This window comes from Mauremys reevesii, linkage group 1, assembly GCF_016161935.1.
Source record: "Mauremys reevesii isolate NIE-2019 linkage group 1, ASM1616193v1, whole genome shotgun sequence".
In the NCBI taxonomy this organism is placed as follows: Eukaryota; Metazoa; Chordata; order Testudines; family Geoemydidae; genus Mauremys; species Mauremys reevesii.
Genome location: NC_052623.1, coordinates 164,216,498 through 164,237,285, shown reverse-complemented (window position 1 = coordinate 164,237,285; position 20,788 = coordinate 164,216,498). Strand labels below are relative to the sequence as shown.

Here is a 20,788-nt window from a genome sequence, read left to right as displayed (position 1 = left end):
GAACAGGAGTACTTGTGGCACCTTAGAGACTAACAAATTTATTTCAGCATAAGCTTTCGTGAGCTACAGCTCACTTCTTTGGATGCATAGAATGGAACACACAGACAGGAGATATTTATACATACAGAGAACATGAAAAGGTGGAAGTATGCATACCAACAGGAAGAGTCTAATCAATTGGGATGAGCTATCATCAGCAGGAGGTTTTATCCTCTTAAATGTGAAACTTTATATCCCTTCCAAAACCTCTCTTATAAAATCTGTATTATTATGAAACTGGATATTCATATATACCATCCATTCCTTATTAGACTTCTGTTAAACGCTATAATTCTCCTCTCTCTCTCTCAGCAATGAGTTCCATAGGCTAACTGTGTGTTGTGAGAAATAGCATTTCCTCTTATCTGTTTTAAATTCACTGCCTTTCAGGTCTGGTCTACACTAGGACTTTAATTCAAATTTAGCAGCGTTAATTCGAACTAACCGCTCAACCGTCCACACCAGGAAGCCATTTAATTCGAACTAGAGGGCTCTTTAGTTCGAATTTGGTACTCCACCCCGACAGGTGGAGTAACGCTAAATTCGACATGGCTAGCTCGAATTAGGCTAGGTGTGGATGCAAATCGAACTTAGTAGCTCTGGGAGCTATCCCACAGTGCACCACTCTGTTGACGCTCTGGACAGCAGTCCGAGCTTCGATGCTCTGAGCAGCCACACAGGAAACGACCCAGGAAAATTTGAATTCCTTTTCCTTTCTGGACAGTTAGAATCTCATTTTGTGGTTGGACATCGGGGCGAGCTCAGCAGCACCGGCAGCAATGCAGAGCTCTCCAGCAGAGGAGTTCATGTAATCTCTGAATAGAAAGAGGGACCCGGCTTAGACTGACCGGGAACTCTTGGATCTAATCGGTGTGTGGGGCGAGGAGTCTGTGCTTTCGGAGCTGCGCTCCAACAAACAGAATGCAAAGACCTACGAGAAGGTCTCCAAAGCCATGATCCAGACAGAGGATACAGCCGTCATGCAACGCATCGCCACGTGAAAACCAAGGACCCCAGACAAGGCTACCAAAAAATCAAAGCGGCAAACGGACGCTACGGAGCCTGCCACCAGTGCCCCACCAGTGACCATGGACTCTGATGATGGGACAGTGTCGACGGACAGTTCCTCGGCGATGTTCACAGACGGGGAAGATGAGGAAGTGTTTGTGGAGGACGAGGCAGGCGAGAGCGCTTACAACGCTGGTTTCCCCGACAGCCAGGATCTCTTCATCACCGTCACGGAGATCCCCTACCAACCCTCCACGGCCATGAACCCGGATCCTGAATCAGGGGAAGGAGCAGTCGGTAAGTGCTTTAACCATGTTAACTTTTATTCTTAATATAACAGGAATCTGAAGTGTGTGAGAAGGAGGTCTCTCTATATATGGTGATAGAACAGAAATCCTCCTGGGAGATCTCCACGAAGCTCTCCTTCCGTTAATCGATAAGCATCAGCAGGAGGTTCCTGGGGAGAGCTGCCTTATTGGGTGCTCCGTGATAGCACCCTTTTCCGCGCGAAGCTTTCATGCGGTATTCAGGGAGCATTGCCTCCCCGACCACGGCTGCATCGGTCCGTGGTTCGTGATAGATTTCACGCAGCATGCGCTCTCTATCTCCTTCAGTGCCCGTCCTCATGGTGATCTCGCTAGGAGACTCATGCATCTAATTAGGGGAATTACTGTAATGTTACGCCTGGTCCAAAGTATTTTTAAAAAATCTCCGGACAGACGGCATAGCAGAGACTCAGCACGCTGCTGCGACACGAGCGTAACGGAAAGCCAAAGAATCAAATGGACGCTCATGGAGGGAGGGGGGACTGAGGACGCAAGGTATCCCACAGTTCCTGCTGTCTCCGAAAATGATTTGCATTCTTGGCTGAGCTCCAAATGCTTCTAGGGACAAAAACAGTGTCCGCGGTGGGTCAGGGCATAGCTCGGCAATTTACGCACCCCCCCACCCACCCCCAGAAGTGAAAGGGAAAACAATCCTCTCTTGACTCTTTTACATGTCACCGTATCTTTACTGAATGCTGCAGATAGACGCGATGGTGCAGCAATCAACACCAACATCCTTGCTTCCCCCACGCTATGGATGGCTGATGGTACAAAATGAATGGTACCTGTCCTCATCATCAGCCTATTGCCACATGGGGCAGTGCAAAAGGACTGGTAACCATGCCGACTACTATCTGTCAGGTTCCCCAGTGTCAGGTGAACCTAATTTTTCCTGGTAGATGGTACAATATGGCTGGTAACCATCGTCATCATAGCAACAGGGGGCTGAGCTTCATCAGCCCCCACCCTTCATGTGTAAAGAAAAGATTCAATTGCCCCTGGACTAGCAGCAGGATGCTGGGCTCCTCTCCTCCACACTCCTTAATGTCCTATGTGGACTATCATAGCAACTGGAGGCTGCCTTCCACTCATTTCTCACTAACAAGTCACTGTCTCTTATTCCTGCATTCTTTATTACTTCATCACACAAGTTGGGGGATAATGCTATGGTAGCCCAGGAAGGCTGGGGGAAGAATGGAATCAACAGGTGGGGTTGTTGCAGGAGCACCGCCTGTGAATAGCATACAGCTCATAATCTATGCAGGATCTGACACAGAGCAGCTGTGCTCTCTGGTTCTCTGATACAGTGGTTCTCTAGTACACTTGCCCATATTCTAGGCAGGACTGATTCTATTGTTAGATACCAAAAAGGAGGGATTGACTCAGGGAGGCATTCCCAATTTTTGCTTTTGCGCCCCTGGCTGCTCGGCCAGGGGCACTTATGACAGCACCAAATGGTGCAGTGCAAAAGGACAGGTAACCATGCCCATCTTATTACCATCTTATTACCAATTTATGGTATGGTAGATGGTACAATATGGCTGGTAACCATCTCTGCTGTCATGCAAAAGCAAAAGCATGCTGCTGTGTAGCGCTGCTGGACCGCCTCTGTCAGCGGCATCTAGTACACATACGATGACATACACAAAAGGCAAAACAGTGTCCATGGTTGCCACGCTATGGCGTATGCCAGGGCAATTCTGGGAAAACGGGCTTGAAATGATTGTTTGCCATTGCTTTCCCGGAGGAAGGAATGACTGGTGACATTTACCCAGAATCCACCACGAAAATTATTTGTGCCCCAGCAGGCACAGGGGTCTCAACCCAGAATTCACAGAGACAGCCTAGACTCAGTTAATTGTTCGCAAAAATGTATCTTTGCAAGGAATTCACTCCCTGTTTCCCATCTCACAGCTTCCACTGTCTCCAGACCTGCCACAGCATCCCCCTCGCAGAGGCTGGCAAAGATTAGGCGGAGAAAGAAAAAGACAAGGGACAAGATGTTCGATGAACGTATGGGCTGCTACCTAGCCAAGGCGGACCAGCAGAGCCAGTGGAGGGAGACCGTCTCTCTGTACCAGCGCTCACACAGCGAACGGGAGGAGAGGTGGAGTGAGGAAGACAAGCAGGCGACTCAAACAATGTTTGGACTAGTGAGGGAGCAAACGGACACGCTCAGGCGCCTTGTGGATGTTCTGCAGGACTGCAGGCAGGAGCACAGAGCCCCCCTGCAGTGTATCTGCAACCGCCCTCCCCCGCCACAAAGTCCCATACCCCCCTCACCCAAAATAACCAGAAGGAGGGGCGCCAGAGGCCGTGTAAACTGTCACTGCACCCCAGCAGAGTGCTCAAGTACCAAAAAGCTCTCATACCCTACATTTGCAGAAGTCGTTCCCTTCCGGACTCACACAAGTCCCAATCCCAGTTCCATCCCCTGAGTGTCTACTTAAGTAATAAAAATACTTTGCTGTTAATTACTGTTTCCGTCATGTTTTTTCAAAGAAGACTGTGTTTGAATGGGGGGCGTGGGGAAGGGGGTTGTTAATTGCATAGGACTGTCACCTTTCCCAGGGTACAGACACGGGGGCAGGATCAGCAGCGGGTCACACACACAGTGCAGTCAGTAGGCACCATGGTCGGTATGGGAGGTGGTTTCCAGGTTCTGTGTGGGCGGGGGGGATGTGACTTTGTAGCGGGGGAGGGCGGTTACAGATCTTATACAGCGGTCCTTGTCCTGGACCGCTGAGTCACGCAGCTGAGGAATCTGTATCCGTCCTCCTCCACCACAAGGTCACATATCCGCCCGCACACAGAATTCCATAAAGAGGGATGGCAGGCTCCGTTGAAAGAAGCATTCCGGCACTGCGGACTGCTCTAGGAGCAGGAGCCTGTCATTCCTTGAGTTTAGAGGCGGTCTTTACATCACTGGGCACACCCTACCCAGCACAGTCTGCCTCCCAGTTTCAACCCTTTAACGCAAAGTCATGAATAAAGAAACCTTTCTTCAGTAACAATGGGACATGTATTTTATGTTTACACGTGTGTTGGAAGTGGGGGAAACGGGGTGAACGGGGTATGTAACCGAAGAGGAGAGTCAACAGTCAGTGGGTAAAGAAACAGGGGCAGGTTCAGCTTCTCTGTAAAGAAACTGAACAGTCACAGGTCACACTGCTCGCTGGTATTTGAAGAGTTCCTTGTCGCTGTCCCAGGCGCCTGTATAGGGCTTCATGAGCAAGTGCATTAGCGGGCAGGCTGGGTCCCCGAGGATGACTTTAGGAATCTGCTCATCCACAACAGTTATTTCGTGGTCCGGGAAGAAACTACCTTCCTGCAGGCGTCTGAACAGCCCACAGTTCCTGAAAACACACGCATCATGAACCTTGCCCAGCCACCCAACGTTGATGTTTGCAAAACGTCCCCTATGGTCCCCCAGTGCTTGCAGCACCATTGAAAAGTAGCCCGATTTCTCATCAGCTGACTGTGGAAGAGGTGGACAATAAAGTGCGAGGAGGAGAAAACGGCGATGATCGCAGCGGGCTCCATGCTTGCAGTGCTGTGGCGCCCGCGCTGTCACTGAGCAGAAAAGTGCACGAACAGATTGCCCGCAGGCGCTTTCAGGGAGGGAGGGAGGGAGGGAGGGCGTGATTGACGGTTCAATGATGACAGTTACCCAAAACCACCCTCGACACATTTTTTCCCCCAGCAGGCATTGGGGGCTCTACCCAGCATTCCAATGGGCAGCGGGGAGTGCGGGAACTGTGGGATAGCTTCCCACAGTGCACTGCTTCCAAAGTCGACGCTGGCCCCGTGAATGTGGACTCAGAAATTCGAATTAGTGTATTTAGTATGGATACACAAATTCGACTTCATAAGGTCGAATCCACAAATTCGAACTAAGTTGATTCGAAATAGTCTTGTAGTGTAGACAAGGCCTCAGTTACATTGCATGTGCCCCTTGTACTCACATTGTCAGGAAGGGTGACTAGAAGTGCCCAGGTCTCAGGTGTAGTTATCTGGGCTGGACTGAAATGACCTGTGAGAGTCCTAAAGTGTGGGGAGAGGGAATGTGGTTTTTTGTTTCTTGTCAATGTGGATGCTAAAGTCTTCTGTCCCCAGCAACATCTGTCATTTCCTTGAATGAAAACATCAGTTTTTGGGGGTGCATAGAGAAGTAGAAAGTCTGTGTTGGTTTTGGGCCTCATTCGACAGACTGACAACAAGAACTCAAAGAGAAAGCCAGCAGTGCTGCCCCAGTGCCCAGAGCTTGCTAGTTAAAGGCATAGGCCCCCCAAAAGCAGCTCCTGGTTGTGGCAGGGATGCATGCTCAAGTTCTGCAGCTGCTCCTGTGTTGGGAGGGAGAGAAAAGCAGCATTTCTAAACACTTCATATATGTGGATTTTGTTGGTGGTGGTAAATTGCCAATTAGGGAAGTAAGCCCTCTGTGCTTGTTTTTACAGCTGCACGAGAGGGCCTTGATGTTTTTCACCAGCTCTCAAATCTGTGTATGTGGATGTTTAATTAAGAGAAATAATTGTGAATTTGATTATATGAAAAACTGGAGTGAGTTCAGAGAAGAGCCACAAAAATGACGAGGAGATTGAAGGGACCGAATGATAAGGCAAGATTAAAAGAGTTTAATGTGTGGTTATTAAAGGGGCCAAATACCTGCATATATCTGAAGGGTGTAATCATGAAGAAGAGGAATTATTTAGTGTGACATGGGTGTGGGGAAGGTATAATTAGTAGTAAGAGGCAGAAACTAAGAAAGGGAAAACTTAGGCTATATATCAGGAAAAAGTTACATAAAATGTGATATTGGGCTGTTGAAGAGCCTCTCTGTGGAACTGGCAGTATCTTCATAGCTAGAGATTTTTTAAATTCTCCACTTTTTAGTGTTTTATTCAGGCTAAAGGAAGCAAAGCATTGGCAAAGGAGATGGACTGTGTGTTCTAATAGGTCTTTTCCATCTCTAACTTTTTATGATTTTTTTATAGCTCTTTTTAAACTTTTGGTGTTTTTTCTATTTCTCTTCTTTATAATATATAACATTTTAAAATAAAGGTAAAAGGAAAGACGTCTTTAAAAAAGTTGGAAGATCCAGCATTTTGAGTGGGGATAGCTGGCTGTCTATAACTAGCATAGCTTGAGTGAATAAAAGGTGTTTAAGCCCCATGAGATATTGTAACTTGTGAGTATTGCTGTAGTGTACAGTGCCTCCTATCTTGTGCTGAATGCCTAATGTTAGTCAGAGGGGCAGCAGAGCAGCCAGATAGAAGATTGTGATGGGAGGATACAGTCTAACCTAATGACTAAATTGATAACAGGTTACAGGATTTTTAAAAATTAGCCACTAAATGTAGCCTGGCAAAACCCACCTCCCCTTGGTAGGAGTGTAAAATAATTCAGACTTGACCCTGTTCTGATAGAGTGGGATATTTATCCTTCACATCAAATCCTTTAGCTCTTACTTTTCTATGAGAAGATTTGCCAGTCATTGATTCTACAGGGTTTTGCAACTTACCTTCACTCAAAGTCTAGGGTTTTTAAAATCCAATAGTTTTATGGCAATACCTTATGAATAGCTGTTCTTTTCTATCTCAAATACAATTATTTCAGGATCACTCTTCCCTTAAATGTTCACCAGCTTTGTGTGTTCATCATGCCATGGTTACATCCTAGAACTGAAATCCATTAGTTGCTTATCTGTTTGATGGATCAATAAACCTGCTAACAGGTCAGACAGGTTTGTATAGCTTTCAGAAACACTGATCTTTTCCTGCACCATTTCACTGTTGTCATCTGCTCAGTGTGAAGACAATTGATCAGTGCTTGAGTCATTTTTTAAATTCCTTTCTTCTCCTGAGCGAACACCAGCTTACTGTTTTTTTTCTGTGTAGCGGATCTTTTTCAGAATTGCAGAGCACTCACAACTCCAACAGAAGTATATGTGGAGGGAGGGCCAGGGGCTCAGTATCTCTGGCAAAATTTAAGCTGATAAGAAATAAATATTACATACAAAAACCAAAATAAAACCAACCAACTGCCCTCCCAACACATTAACAGAACATTATTAAGACTGCAAAATCAAATGTTGAACAGTTATAAAATACCAGAATTAAGGAAGCCGGTGCAACCTTAATTTGTCCCCCCTGTGTGTATGCATTATGATACAATCTTTAATTACATGATCACATACAATTTTTTTTCACTCATTCAGTGCACAGGATGGACAGTGCTCACTTAATGGGCAGCTATTCAGTATTTTGTTTTCTCCTCATTGTTCAATGTGTGGTCCCAGGCCTTATTTACTGCACGCTATCCAAACCCTGCTCTGAAGACAGAATTAATAATTTCTTCATGGGCTTCTCTGGTGCTCATCACTATAGCTTCACAAATATTAGTTTATTTTCACAACAACCTGTTAAATGAATAGAAGGGTTGTCCCCTTTGCCATCCCTGGCCAAATTTCTGTGGATTTTTAAAGTTATAAGCTTTTGAAAAAGCACAGGGATTAAGGTAAAAAGTACCCACTCATTTTGGGTACCCAGGGGACCTGATTTTTTTTCAGACCACTTAGTATTCTATAGAACTTAATAAAGAGCCAAAGAGCCATTGACTTCAGTTGCAATAGTGAGTGCTCAGCACTTCTGCAAATCAGACCCAAGGGTCTCAAGTTGGCAACTGAAAAAATGAAGGATGTACAATTAGTGATCACCGGTGAAAAGTTTGGCTTAAGTGTCTCGCCCAGCATCACACAGGAACCTGACGCCAAGGCAAGGATAGAATCCAGTTCTTCAGGTCAGAATTCAGCTGCCTTAACCATGAGACCAATCTTTCTCTTCCTGTAATCTCCTACCTTGCTTTTCACGCACATTGCAGCTTCTAGAACAAATGAAACAAGGGTCCTACATACAACAGCTTCTGTCACTACACTACGCTGATTCATCCCCAGAATAGGTCCATCCTGTGCAGTGAATGAGGTAGGTCTCTTGGAGGAGGGGAATGGTACTATATGATGATGTAATTAAAGATTGTGTCATAATATATAAGCACAAGGGATCTGATTTAAAGTGACATGGGCAACCTTAATTTGGGTATTTCCTAACTTTTGAGTTCTTGCCAGTTTTCAGCTTTTAATATAATGTGTTCTTTTAATATAATGTGTGTGTTGCTTCCTAGGCAAATGGAAATGACTGCTTTTACTTAGAATTCAGTTCTTGGCCAGCCTGCCTTTAGTTCTTTAGAGTTTATTTTTTTCCAATGTTTTCTCATCTTGGCAAGGTAGAAGTGTTTCCACTCTGACGATACCTGATGAGTTTCGTAAGGCCCAGCTCATGGAGTCATATGATTATGTGGGATGGTCAACATTCATTTAACCAGTAAGTTTCTGTCCCTCACAGTTGTGGAGAAAAGCTTGAAATTGTGAACCTGAAAGGCTTAAAACCATAAGGGAAACAAACAAACTCCAACTATTTTAAAATATAATACGATGGTGGGCTGGATCAAGATTTTTTTTGCATGGTAGGGATCAGCAATACTGTGTTAATAACAGTTTCCTGATTAAGGCAAGTCTTTGTTTCCTCAGTGTTATTTCTCATTACAGTTATAAACTCACAGTCCTGCTATCCTTTTGTTAATGCTGTTCATATTTGTATTGAGGCAAGAGAGCTCTTTGCTTTACTGCATAATGAAGTTCTAGTTTAGAATTTCATTCTCCTCACAAAACTCAACCTTTGTCATAAAGAAGAGATTGTATTTTCATTTTATTACAATTGTATTGTCCTCTCTGTTCTTTTCTATTCATTACATGCATCAGGCTAATCTCATCTGGAAGAAAAAATATATATATATTGAAACACAGGCTTTTATTTGTTTTTAAGTTTAAATTTGCCCAGAGAAATTTAAATCTCGAAATGAACTCTATCAAACTGTATGTGCAGGATCAAATCAACAGTGATTCATGTTCCATTTAATATAATTTAATAGAACACCCTATTCACCGCAGTGGCTTGGTATCCACTGTGAAACTACCTTTTTGTAATTAGCTGTTATAACAGGGCCTTTCCCTTGCTGGAATAAGAAGAGAGCCTGCAAACACATTTTATGGGAAACAAAGATTAATATTCTGTCACCTGAATGACACAGACTTCTCTAATTATTCTACTGTTAATAAACCATGATAAGGTGAACAATGTACCTTGGAACTGGATATGTTGGAAAGAAATGGAGCTAAACCTCTTTAGGCACAGACTAATAGCTCAGTTGAATTAGCCTTCTAAATGTCTTATTTGTAGATTTCAAGGCCCAACGGGACCACTGTGATCATCTAGTCTGAGCTCCTGTATAACACAAGCCATAGAATTTTCCCCAAAAACTTCCTTAGAGTTTCTGCAATTTCATTTTGCAAAGTAAAAATCTGTGTTAAGTTATACAATCTCAGTTTCTGACTAAATAATGTGACACATCAGTATTCAAATGTCACACGAGAAGTCGTACTTTGTACAGTTCATCATAATGCTTAGGAATACTTTTTGAGACCCATGATTCTCTTAACTCGTTTTTTTGTTGGGGAGATCTACTAGTCCTGTAGAATATGAATAGATACTTAGGACCAGTTCTTCAAAGGGCTTCTCCTTGTGTACATGCAAATTATTTACACAAGTGATTTTGAGCGCCAGACACGCTGCTGCATACATGCTGCCGTGCTCCCCCGTGGAGCCCACAGCGCCCCCCCCACACACACCCGGCACCTGCCTTCCAGATTTGAACACCTCAAAATTCAGGAGTGCTCAAGCTCAGTTTGGGCAGCTGCTACTTCATTTCTCCCAAAATCAAATATACTGATCCACTGTAACTTGCTGTAGAAAAAGTGGGATAAAATTGAGCAAGAAATGCTTCCCAGTGGTTATTAGGACTGGAATTGCTATTTTCAACAGCCATTGCCTTTTTTGTTTTTGTTTGTTTAAAAGGAAGACAGTGATATTGCACTGGCAAATTCCCATAGAAAGAAAGAGTGGAACAAAAGAATAATAAAGGCACCTCAACTTTTCCTCATTTATGGAGGACAGTCTTATAATATGCATCCAGATATCCTCCAATCACACAAGCTGAAAATTGTTCCACTTTACTGCAGCTCTGTAACCATATGGGAACCAATCCTGTCAGTGTTTTGTGCACATCCAAAATTCCTGCTGAATGACTTGCCCTGGGAGTGAGTTACCAGTGACCCAGGGCTGCGGTGGAAGGAGGGTGCAGGTGCAGGGGGGAGAGCCCAGGGCTGGGGTGGCAGGAGGTGTGTGTGGGGGGGCACAGGTGGGGGGAGAAGGGGGGAGCCCAGGACTGGAGCGGCAGCGGGGTGGGGGGGAGGGCATTGGTGGGGGGAAAGGGGGAAGCCCTGTGCAGGGGCGGCAGGGGGTGTGTGTGTGTATGTGTGTGTGTGGAAAGCCCAGGGCTGGGGCAGCAGGGGGGTGTGGGGAGGAGCCAGGGCTGGGACGGGGGGGGCAGCCAAAATTTTTTTGCTTGGGGTGGCAAAAAACCTACAGCTGGCCCTGATCTGAATAGCATGGAGTACATGGATTTTTTTTTCATATAATTGGGAGTTCAGGTAATCAAGAAGGCAGCAGCCATTCTGCCATTCAGCAGCAAGGTGGCCTCCTCCCACAGTTGAGGGCTCAACCTCCTCCTTGCAGTCCTGACCACGCCTCTCTGTGCTGCCTTGCTTGCTCACTCCCATGACAGCAGGGCTGCAGAAGGCTCCCTGTACTGCAGTAGGGCCAGTGACACCTGATTCCTGCAGGCACAAGGTGCAGGGAGGAGGCTGTGGTCCTGGTGAGACAGAGCAGACACATCAGCCTTTGACCATTCTTTTTAATGACCCATTCAGTCCACTCAGGGGAGTGTGTTGCCCAGCTACCTAAGTCCCTTAGTCTTCTCTGAGACCAAACATAATCTTTTCCCCCCTCACGGGGTAGCCGTGCAAAGTATAGAGGGAAACTGAGGCGCACACATAGGCTCATAAAAATATTACAAAAAACTCCCACTTCATCACAGCACTTCTTTTAGAACAGTAGTTTCAGATCACTTAACCTGGAAAATTGTAATCTTGGATCAACTTTCAAGTGCAGACAAATCCCAAGTTTCATTTTTTTGTAAAACTGTATCTTAGCATTAGCCTGACAGAGTAAAATATTTTCTTTTCTCTCTTTTAAAATTCACCTTATTTAAGCTTTCCGGGAAAAAATAGTCAGTTTCCAGGATCTTCCTTTAATTTCCCCCAGTTCTATTGGGAAATAACTTTGTCAGCTTATGAACTTGGGTCTTACCCTTCCAGGCTCACAAAAAATATAGACAATTCTTCATCAACCATACCTCAAATTATAGAACAAGCCCCAAACTTACAGTTAGTGGTTACATATTCAAAACAATGTACATGTACCAGAGCCCTAAGAAATCATTGAAAGACCTCTCACATACCTCTGAGGGCATAATTCATATGGGGCACATTCTGCAGACGTGCATCCTGTGCAATCCTATTGAATTCAGTGGGGCTGTACTGCACGTACGAGTTTACGCTATGGCCTGGATCCAGTGTAGTGCTTAAAGCATGTGCTTGACTTTAGTAGTCTTATCAACTTTAGAACTAAAAGTAATTCCATTGAAGTCAAACATGTAGTTAGGTACTTAGCTGGATAAGGACCTAAATCCACAAAGACCCAAATCTACTTTAATGAAAGAATAGGTGTGAGGAAGGAGAAATTTGTCTTTTCTTCAAGATGGGTTGAAGAAAAGAATGAGTCAGGCATGGAGGTGGGAGTGATTAGTGGGCTTGGAACAGATCTTTGTTCCCAGGGAGTATTTCCTATTTTTTTAGTGCTATTGTTTGAAAAAACAAAATGAGTGTGAGGGGAGGGGGAATAGTTGAACTTCCTATTTGTACTCACTCATCGACTCTGTCAATTTGGCCATCTCTTTCTCTTTTGTGCTTCTCCTAGAGACAAAATAAAAACAAACATACATGTATATAAAATACACTTGACTGGAAGTGGTGCTATATGGGATATTGTCATCTGAATCACTTCTTTGTATATATTGTTGTTTCCTAAATAATGTTGGAATGATCAGTGATCACATTTTTTGAACAGGAAAATCCTCCAGATACTTCTACAGTGTTTTTGTTCTAATCTTTCTGTTAAATGGGCACTACCTTAGGGAGCTCTTATAGTGCTTGAATTACGTTTGTGAAGTATGAGATGCATGTGTGTGTAGATAGAGCCATTGAACTTCTTCAATCAAAGAGATGGAGGAGGAAATTGCTCTTTCTTTTCCACACTGCACACTACAGTGCTTTAAGACATCTCAGTTCTAGTGAACCCCCTTAGATAAAGAAATGCAAGTGTAGGGATCAGTGACTCTCAAAGAGAAGTTAGGTAGTTTGAGTGAATGTCAAACCATTGGAAATAGACACTGAATGGAACGAGTCAAGTCAGTTCATTTATAACTATGGTACACCAGGATGCATATGCTCCACCTAACCATGCGCTTGTTCTCTTGTGCTGTTTGTTTGCATCAAAAATACTGTACAAACTTAAAAATAAAAAACTTCCTAAAATCTGTGTCCTTGTTCTAGTCATCATGTTTGTTGGGTCCTACTGCTGCTAAGCCTCTCATTGCTAAGGTCTGATCCAAAGCCAATTGAATTCAATAGACTCCCACTGACTGATGACAGCGGGCTGTAGTTTGTGCCCTAGCACAGCATGGTTTGTTATGCAGACTTGTCCTGGTCAGAGCAGTGAGGGCCTGGTGTGTTCTGCTGGTAGTATGGGGTTTGGTGGCGCTCTCTGCTGCAAGATGTATGCAGACTCTCAGGTAGCTAACAAGGCAGGATTCAAATAATCCTGGGGCTCTAGGCATGTCCCAGGTTGGGACCTTGCCCTGATGTGTGTCCCCCAAATTCCTTCAGACCCCACAGCCTCACCCCTGTGTGGGGTAGCAGTAGTTGGACCTCTCCCATCTTCTAGGAGATGAGGTAGTGTCTGTGATCCCCTTCCTCCCAGGTACCCAGATGACACCTGAGCTAGAAGGTGGGACGCCTCCTTCTTCAGTGTCTGGGGCCCATCCCTTGGCTGTGCACAGGAGGTGGGGACCACTTCTCTACTCTGCCTTACTCCCTCCATTGCAGTGGTGGGTGTAGTGGTAAGGCTCCCTTTTCCCTTGAGCATCTGTTGTGGGGGCCTCACCCAGAGTAGGAGGTGGTGGTTTGGGGGCCAGGCAGCTCTGTCCGCTAGAAGATGTCTACAGACATCACTGCATGAATTACCTTGGGTCGTGTTTTCATGCTGCTCACAAATGAGAGCTAACCCTCACACCTATTATTATTATTTTTTTTCAAATGAAAGCTGAAATTCTGATGTCACATGACTCTGGGAGCCAAGGCTCTAGGCACTGGACCTATAGTCCCCATGTCTCAATCCAGCACTCGTTGCTACTCAGAACAAGTATCTGAAAAATTGTATCTGAACTAATTTGTTTCTGTGTTTGCCTCAAAACCCAAGAGTTTTATTAACAAAAATCCCACAAACCTAGAATTTCTTAGAATTAGAATTTGTGATGTTAACAGAAGGATACTAAATGTTGCATTGCAGTGTCTATTGCACAATATATTTCTAACTATGTGACAGAGTTAAGGTCACACACCGAGTCAGTGAAGGTGAGTGAGGTTAATGGCCCGAGCCATGCTCATAAGGTAGCAACATGGAGCCAGGTTTTTGCATTGTTGTGAAAAGGAAGAATGAGAGAGAGCACTAATTAGAACCAATGCAGCAGTGCTAATAATAGAGAAATATTCAGAATACTGTAGGTCAGTGACTTCTATAATATCCAGCATCAAGGCAAAACACTTATCCCTTTGGAAATCCTTATCAGTATCATGTGTCTGTGTTTTTAAATTATTTTAGAATTTGATCTTAAAAACACTTCTGTTACCCAATTTATAGTTGACAGATGAACAAATAGTAAGTTGAAGACAAACTTTTGGCTCTGAAGACAAAGGGCTAGACTATCAGACAGAAACAAGTTATTATAATAACAATTAAGTTTTTAGTCTTGGATATTATTGAACAGCCCTGCTAATGATAAGGCCTCATAATGAGGGAAGAGGAGACTAGAATGTCATTCTACTTGTTAAAATAAAATATTTAGTGTAGTAAAGGAGGATAGGGCTAGACAGTTTTGTCATTTTGAGCTCTGATAATGACCAAGTATCTGTTTAGGGGAATCTAGCACACTGAAGTCCTAACAGAATGTGCACTTTCCTACAATAATGACCTGAAACATTCACAGATAAATGCTTACACGAAGCACAGATAAATGCTTACATGAAACAGAGACAATTATCTGTGAATCAGTAACAGACCCTTATTGGAGCAAACACTTAAATTTCAGTTAGCAGTCTTGCCATTGTATTGTACCAGACTTAAAAAGAAATCTGAACGATTCAAGCTTCCTAAAAACATTACCATCCTGGATCGCCTCTCACAGAGAAGAACCCAAGGTGACAACCAAGATTCACCTTGTTGCAGCAGTTTTAGAATATTTAAAGTTTTTTTTGTCCGTTGGAAACTACTAAATTGTCTTAAACTCTGGCATCTCTTCTTCAGACAGTAAAGAACCTGCTTTTGGAACTTAGTTAACAATAGAGCTGGTTTGAAAAAAGGGACATAGTTTATCCAAAATTTTTCATTTATTTTTTGTACTGTTGAAAATCAAAATCTCTGTGAAGATTTGAAACTTTTCATATAGCTTCAAAAGCAGAATTATATTCTAGTCAGAAATTTCAGCCCATTTTGTTCTAAAAAAAATTCTGACAAACTGTTGTCAAAATTGCAAGTGTGAATTTGCAACCTGCTCTAATGAAAAGGAAGGAATCTAGCTTTCACTCCTCTAGCTAGATGAACTCTGACAGAATTTTTTTTTTTTAAAAAAGTAATTTGACTCTGAATACACACCGGGACCAAGAAGTTGCTATTTTTACCATTGTCACTTTTCACAGTAGAACTGAACTTTATGTAAAGGTTGTTGTAGCCAGTGTTGTTGTAGCCATGTCAGTCCCAGAATATTAGAGACAAGGTGTCAATAAATTTTATTGGACCAACTTCTGTTGGTGAGAGAGACAAGCTTTTAAGCTACACAGAGCTCTTCTTCGGGTCTGGGAAAGTCATCAGAGTGCCACAGCTAAATACATGATCAAACAGATAGGACAGTGTAAATAGTTACCACATCTCTAGGGGACAGTTCAAGGTGAAGTGGGCCATTAACACCTCTGCAGTTATATGATGAAAAGGGGGTGGGGATTAGTGGGTTACAGATGGCTGTAATAAGCCATAAATCAGTGTCTTTATTAAGACCATGATTTTTAGTGTCTAGCAAAGTTATGAATTTAAGCTCCCAGGCTCCCTTAGGTAGGAGGTGGTGCAGATCTGCCACCTCAGGTGGAGCACCAGGGAGATTAACTCTCACTCAGTCTGTTCAAATACAGGGAGGTGCATTGTTTGCACCAGTATTAGACTAGCACAGAATGATCCTGTGACGTTGCACTCTATATGATTTTATGAAAATATGCTAATGTAACTGGAACATGCTTCATGCAAAAGATCTCTTGTAAGGTATCATTACAAAGTTTATAATCCATTGAGTGTGATCATTCTATTTGTATAAATGTATCACTCTTATATCTGAAACTAGAAATATGAAATATAACTCTGAGGGCCTATTGTAATTATGCAAATTGTGGGCCATTAATGGTAGTTTGGAATTTTGATGACTCCCATAACCAGGACAATTGACTGTAGATGGCTCTGTTTTACCTGTAAGTCTTCCTGTATACGTGTGTGCTGGCAAGTGAGTAATGAAGTCTTACAGTGACATGTGATCATGCCACCTGAACTAGAATCCATCTTTAACCTGGTGCTTTTCCATTGAGAAGTGGGGTTGGGAACCCAGAGGGACAAAGGAGTCCTGCCTTATGCAAAAGATATGTGGGTGGAACAGAGAAAAGTGGGGCCATCATGAGGAATCCCCTAGCTACCACCTGAGCTGGAACAAGGGCTGTACTAGGGGAAAGGATTGTGCCCAGACTAGGAAGGGGGCAGCAAGAGCAAGCAGTCCTTGTGCTCCTCTGAGTCTACACTACGACACTACATTGGTGCAGCTGCACCACTGTAGCATGTCTGGTGAAGACACGCCATATCGACAAGAGATTGTTCTCCCGTCAGCATAATAATTCCCCCTCGGTGAGAAGCAGAAGCTTGTGTCTCCCGCTGACATAGTGCCGGTGTGGACAGCGCAAACCTTGTGTTGCTTGGGGAGGGGCTTTCACACTCTTGAGTGATGTAAGTTATATTGACTTAGGCAGTAGTGTAGACCTGCCCTAAGTGTTTTGGCTGCTGCTATGTCCTGCTCTTGAACAAATGCGTAATGTGGATAAGGGGCTTCCTGCATGCCCACGTGCATCTCAGCAAGGAAAGCACACAATCCTGCCCTTAACAGGTAAGCACAATATGATTGCAAAGTGCAGGAGGCAGATTATACCTTGTGTTATTAGTAAACTGGTGTATGGAATATATATTGCTACATAAAGCACAATAGCTTGGACTCATAAAAATAACTACTTTAAATCCCACCCACCAGCATTAGTACTTGCAGATGGCCTCTTTCATTCAAACCCAGGATCACTGTGTAGGGGAGGAGCTGGTAACAAGGCTCCTGCAGTTTGATCAGGTGATCAAAGCACACTCCTCAATTGAAGTGGGCTAGTTATTAGCAGCCATCAGTTCACTCAAGGGATTGTGGATTCTCTTTGCCTCCAGAGAATCTGTATTTCTTGTCTTTCTCTGAGCTACACATTCAGCCATGGTTCTTTTTGATGGGTTTGTTGGAGGCTGCAGTACACTTCAAACACCATTGTTGTTCCCTGTTGTTAACCCATTCCAGTGCACGTAGAGAAACCTGGGGATACATGCTTTCTATATGCTGTCTTAAGGCAAACATAGAACAGCCTGATATTGCATTGTCATGAGACTGTGGCACTGCACAACCTGCTGTGACTTTAGTCGAGATTAGTGTCACACTCAGTACTGAGACAGTTGCATCTGCATTATTATGCCCTCTTGGCCAGTATAGCATGTTCGGCTTCATATCATGCACTGTGTTCTAAAGAAAAATGATGACCCTTGTGTAAAAACCTGTCTGGTTGCCTGTTCCTGAGTACTTGGCATTCTGTCACAGTATGTACATCAGGACTGTCTGGAAAGATAGCAGAGCCCTGAAATTCCTTAGGTCCTAGTGTTGCACATCACAATATGTGAATCACATATGAGTGGAAGGGGAAAATCACCTGTATCCCAAATGAAGCCCAAGAGTAATCAAAATGTGGCGTATCCAGGCCACTTGAGTTGTAGTGAATAAGCACTGGATGAGACCTTCTCTTTTTGCAATTCTTCTGTGAATCTAATGGAAGGATAGTAAAACCTATTGTAATGTTTTTCTCAACCATAGTGTTTCTTTTGATTTGGATTAAGCTGTTTAGATCATTGTCCTTTAGTTTGGTTTGATAACAAGGTGGTGACGAGTGACTGTGCTATATATGCAGATATGCACTAATAAATTGGAGGAAGTTTAGCACATCTCTAAATAAAACCTCTTATTAATATTTCCTTACTTTATTATTAGCCATAAATTTCAAGCTATGGACCAGAACGCAAATATGTGGGTTTTATTATACTATCTTTTTGTGGCATTTTGTCATTTTCAAAAGAAATTCAATGACAAGTCCCTAGTAATTTCATTGATATCTCATTTTTGGTAATAGCTAATCAACCACTAAATGCAACTTTTACCTCAATGAGCTTGTAGGATGGTGTAATCTATCTTGGGATATCTTAAATGACTTTTCAAAACTGCACAGAAATGGTGTTCTGTTTGATACACTATTAAAAGAGAATAATAGAATTTCATTTGATATAGAGCCTTTCATACTCAAGACATCCCCAAATGCTTTACAGAAATGAATTAGACACTTCTTGTTCAGTGATGGTGTGTAGGCAAATGCAGCAGTCATTATGCGTTATTTGCTCAGCAATAGCCTACATACAGCCTTAGAAAGTAGAGCCTAATTTAGTCAAAATCCTCTCTGGCTAGGATGTTGGAGTTACTCTTTTCAAAAAAAGTGTCACCGGATCTTTCATTTCCACCTGGGCCCATACCAAACAAAGAAGAAAAGATCATGTTTAACATCTCATCCGTAGTACCTCAAATAATGCAGCACACACTAGTACTGTGCTGTATAAGCACGTTTCCCTTCATTCACATTGGTCCATGAGATTCACATTTGAAAACCTTACTTTTTCCTGGTCACAAAAATCAAGCTCTCACTTTGGGCAAGTTTTTCAGCCCCTATTAGAGCTATGGTACATAGCATGGAGAATAGTATGTGAAATCTATTGTAGAAAAAAAGGAATTGATTAGCTGCATAATGTAAGCATTAACATCTTAGGAGCATTTGAATAATCTTTCCATGCACTGTGGTGGTGTGGGATAGGTTTGGGGGTAGGAATGCTTTCTAAGAGCAGGAATAGCAGGTAAATGTTGTTGTTCCTAGTTCTGCTCAGTATGTAAGACTGTTCATTAGTCTCCCTGAATAAGAATAAATGAAAGGTATTTTCTCCTGTTCAAAATATTCTAAGATGTGTATTTATGAGCAGGAGAGAGTACAGTGTACTTATATTCATGAGAGAGAAAGTCATGTTTGGCATTTTAAGTAAGGACTGAGCTACAGTAAATCACAATTTATCATTTTTGATCAAATAACCTTAAGATTTTCTCATATCTTTGAATTAAAAAAAATCCACTGCAGAGAACACAAATCTGAAAAATATTTTTAAGATGCTACCTTTGGCAGTGAGTCTCAGCACTGCTGATTTCAAAAATCTACTTAATTTATTGTGCTAATGCTGCCAAGATACGCAGGTTATTTTATGAACATTTCTCTTTTACCCTTTTATGCAGCTAAATACTTGCAGCTTCTGCTGTCAGGTGTAGAAGAGCTATTTAAATAGCATTTGAAGGCACTGGTAAGGAAATAATGGGAACACTTACAGTTTGTAGAATAATGATGAAATATTGAGGGGGGGGTGGAAGCAAAAGTAAAGGGTAAAAAAGTGGTGATATTGTCATTTAATTAAAGGCAGATTTAGCTTCTTAGTATCTTTGCTATGAAAGACAATACATATCTTATTTTTATCTGTCATTACAAAAGTCCTACAGCACACCTGGAGGTTTAACTTGAAGCCCTCAAGCCCTTGTAAAATATCTCTACCAACACCGTTGTGCTAGTTTAAAAACACAGAGCACTTATTTATTTTGCTTAGCCAATGCGGCATGTATATGTACTTCTGTCCCTTGAGAAGTTAGACTTTTTGGTTTAGATCCACTTTAGATTCCTAAGTCCAAATTTTACCCCGTTGGCACCTAAGTTTCTGTCGATAAAGTCCCCATAGAACCTGAACTTCTCTCAGCATGTGCACAGCTGCTTAAATTCATGTCCAGTGCCTAGCTCATACCTAAACTCCAACAGGATGAAGGTTTCTAACCATTAGGGGAGTGAAGTTCTGGAACAGCCTTCCAAGGGGAGTAGTGGGGGCAAAAGACATATCTGGCTTCAAGACTAAGCTTGATAAGTTTATGGAGGGGATGGTATGATGGGATAGCCTAATTTTGGCAATTAATTCATCTTTGATTATTAGCAGGTAAATATGCCCAATGGTCTGTAATGGGATGTTAGATGGGGTGGGATCTGAGTTACTACAGAGAATTTTCCTGGGTGCTGGCTGGTGAGTCTTGCCTACATGCTCAGGGTTTAACTGATCACCATATTTGGGGTCAGGAAGGAATTTTCCTCCAGGGAAGATTGGCAGAGACCGTGGAGGTTTTTTGCCTTCCTCTGCAGCGTGGGGCACAGGTCACTTGCTGGAGGATTCTCTGCCGCTTGAGGTCTTTAAACCACGATTTGAGGACTTCAATAACTCAGACATAGGTTAGGGGTTTGTTACAGGAGTGGGTGGATGAGATTCTGTGGCCTGCATTGCGCAGGAGGTCAGACTAGATGGTCATAATGGTCCCTTCTGACCTTAAAGTCTGAGTCTATGAGGATTCACCAGCTAGGCATTTCCCTGCCTATCTTGCCAGTGGGGTCTGAGCTGGTTGGCATGCTCTGAGGCCACTTATATATTTGTTGGGCTAGACAGAAAGTAAGAATGACTTGGTAGCCTAGTGGTTAGAGCACTCTCTTGGGATGTGGGTTAGTCAGAATCATGCCCTTCCTCCAATGAATATTTAAATATTTAATGCAAAGTGGAGCTTCA

At 43.0% G+C, this 20,788-nt stretch overlaps 1 protein-coding gene across 1 annotated transcript in view; it reads right to left on the bottom strand.

Moving 5' to 3' along the window:
- KCNJ6 (potassium inwardly rectifying channel subfamily J member 6) overlaps nt 1-20,788 on the bottom strand; it is a 230,332-nt gene that overhangs the window by 161,563 nt on the left and 47,981 nt on the right. Inside the window, exon 2 of the mRNA XM_039489842.1 lies at nt 12,314-12,360. Coding sequence (XP_039345776.1) covers nt 12,314-12,338 — 25 coding nt within the window. The 5' untranslated portion in view covers nt 12,339-12,360. The remainder of the gene's footprint in view (nt 1-12,313; nt 12,361-20,788) is intronic.